Genomic DNA, 2,460 nt, shown 5'->3' on the forward strand with positions numbered 1-2,460 from the left:
TTTCATTTCATGTAATCTGTTATCATTTTTTGTCTATAATTTTTGCAAGTATTTACCTCCTTAAAATTTTCTTAGATTAAGGACCTGCCCGAGACGCTGCGCGTGCTAGTGGCTTTACAAGACTGTAATTACCATATTTGTATCCTGACATTCCTTATGTACATTCTTGTATATGCATAAATAAATAAATAAATAAATAAATAAATATCTACATTTGAAACTGTGTATGGAGTCAGCCTCCACCACAACACTACTTAATGCATTCCATTTATTAACTACCCTGACACTGAAAAAATTCTTTCTAACGCCTCTGTGGCTCATCTGGGTACTAATTTTCCACCTGTGTCCCTTTGTTCGTGTCCCATCCGCGCTAAAGAGTTTGTCTTTGTCCACCCTGTCAATTCCCTGAGAATTTTGTAGGTGGTTATCATGTCTCCCCTTACTCTTCTGTGTGTCTGACACGACTTGATAATGGTTCTCGACGACTTGATAAGGGTCCACGACGACATGATAATGGTCCAGGACGACTTGATAATGGTCCACGACGACTTGATAATGGTCCACGACGACTTGATAATGGTCCACGACGACTTGATAATGGTCCAGGACAACTTGATAATGATTAGGGACGACTTGATAATGGTCAGGGACGACTTGATAATGATCAGGAGCGACTTGATAATTGTCCAGGACGACTTGATAATGGTCACGGACGACTTGATAATGGTCCAGGACAACTTGATAATGATTAGGGACGACTTGATAATGGTCAGGGACGACTTGATAATGATCAGGAACGACTTGATAATTGTCCAGGACGACTTGATAATGGTCAGGGACGACTTGATAGTGGTCCAAGACAACTTGATAATGGCCCAGAACGACATGATAATGGCCAAGGACGACTTCATAAGGATCAGCGACGCCTTGATAATGGTCCAGAACGACTTGATAATGGTCAGGGACGACTTGATAATGGTCAAGGACGACTTGATAATGGTCAAGGACGACTTGATAATGATCAGGGACGACTTGATAATGATCAGGGACGACTTGATAATGGTCAGAGACGACTTGGTAATGGTCAAAGACGACTTGATAATGATCAGGGACTACTTGATAATATTTCAGGACGACTTGATAATTATCCAGGACGACATGATAATGGTCCACGACGACTTGACATGGGTCCAGGACGACTTGATAATGGTCCACGACGACTTGATAATGGTCCAGGACGACTTGATAAGGGTCCAGGACGACTTGATAATGGTCAAGGACGACTTGATAATGGTCAAGGACGACTTGACAATGATCAAGGACGACTTGATAATGGTCCACGACGACTTGATAATAATCCAGGACGACTTGATAATGGTCCAGGACGACTTGGTAATGGTCCAGGACGATTTGATAATGGTCCAGAACGGACTGAAACGTCGTAGCTTCTCCATCTTTTGAGTTGTGGTTTGGTCATCACTTGCAGGAATATAACAAGTTATCAGGATGAACAAAGGATTAGATATATTGGTATAGATTCTTCTACCGGGATGTGCAAAGTATTAGTGACCCGTAGAGATATGCAACTTACCGGTTGACTAAATAAATTATTTGTGACATGCACAAATGTAACTTCAATAGTCTGGATGAACAAAGAACTAGTGCCACATGTATGATAGTAACTGTTATCACTAGAATGAACCACTTACTGATAACACAAGCAGAAATATTTGTTATATCGCCAGGATGAACAACGTACATTTGACTCAATTTTGAACTAAGAAGAGAGAATCTTCCATTGAAGATCTTCAATGATCTTCAATGGAAGATCTTCATCCATAGAACTGCTAGTTCAAAGGATGTAGAATGACTTGTTATACAAGTCATTTTAACAGTTTTATTTTACTGCTTAAACTAGATGGAATATCAACAGTTTGTACGTATATCACCTTTATTTTCGTTACGAATCTACATTAATCTGTAAATTATTAACATGATTACGAAAGATAAACTATTTAATTATAATAGCTGCAAATAATTCAGTTAACTAAAATTGAATCTAAAATTTAAAACAAATTAGAAGGCAAAATTATTTCACCAATTGAGAATCCAAATGAGATTAACAACTCAAAGTTCGTGGAAATTCATACAATAGAATTTAAAAATAAAATAATGTATTAAACGTATATAGCTGATAAAGAAATTGTAATTTTAAAGTATTTGGAAAGGAGAATCACATTAATAGAATCAAATAGTTTCAAAAGTACTTCCTACCTGTGTCCGTTTTTGGATGATATAAAATTAATTCAAATACATTTATATACGTCATGTTTAATTTCAGTGCTATGATTTAGGAAACAATACATTTTGTAAACTATAAATCTAGTGCCATTGTTCCATTGACGAAGTTTCAGGAGATTATCAAACTAGACCAAAGCTGAAACAAAAGTGTTAACAAGA

The 2,460-nt window shown here is 37.1% G+C and overlaps 1 protein-coding gene across 1 annotated transcript; it reads left to right on the forward strand.

Annotated features, from left to right (window-relative positions):
* The first annotated feature begins 555 nt into the window (after nt 1-555).
* On the forward strand, nt 556-1,445 carry LOC138370063 (eukaryotic translation initiation factor 3 subunit A-like). The gene is made up of 2 exons (XM_069333841.1): nt 556-642; nt 774-1,445. The coding sequence occupies exons 1-2, from the start codon at nt 556-558 to the stop codon at nt 1,443-1,445; spliced, it is 759 nt and encodes a 252-aa protein (XP_069189942.1).
* Nucleotides 1,446-2,460: the final 1,015 nt, after the last annotated feature.

Source organism: Procambarus clarkii, chromosome 30, assembly GCF_040958095.1.
Source record: "Procambarus clarkii isolate CNS0578487 chromosome 30, FALCON_Pclarkii_2.0, whole genome shotgun sequence".
NCBI lineage: Eukaryota > Metazoa > Arthropoda > Malacostraca > Decapoda > Cambaridae > Procambarus > Procambarus clarkii.

Bases quoted from the DNA above. Each gene is read 5' to 3' on its own strand.
- LOC138370063 (XM_069333841.1), top strand. From the start codon at position 556: ATGGTCCACGACGACTTGATAATGGTCCACGACGACTTGATAATGGTC. The intron at 643-773 runs GTCAGGGACGAC...GATAATGGTCAG, and splicing joins TTAGGGACGACTTGATAATG to GGACGACTTGATAATGATCA.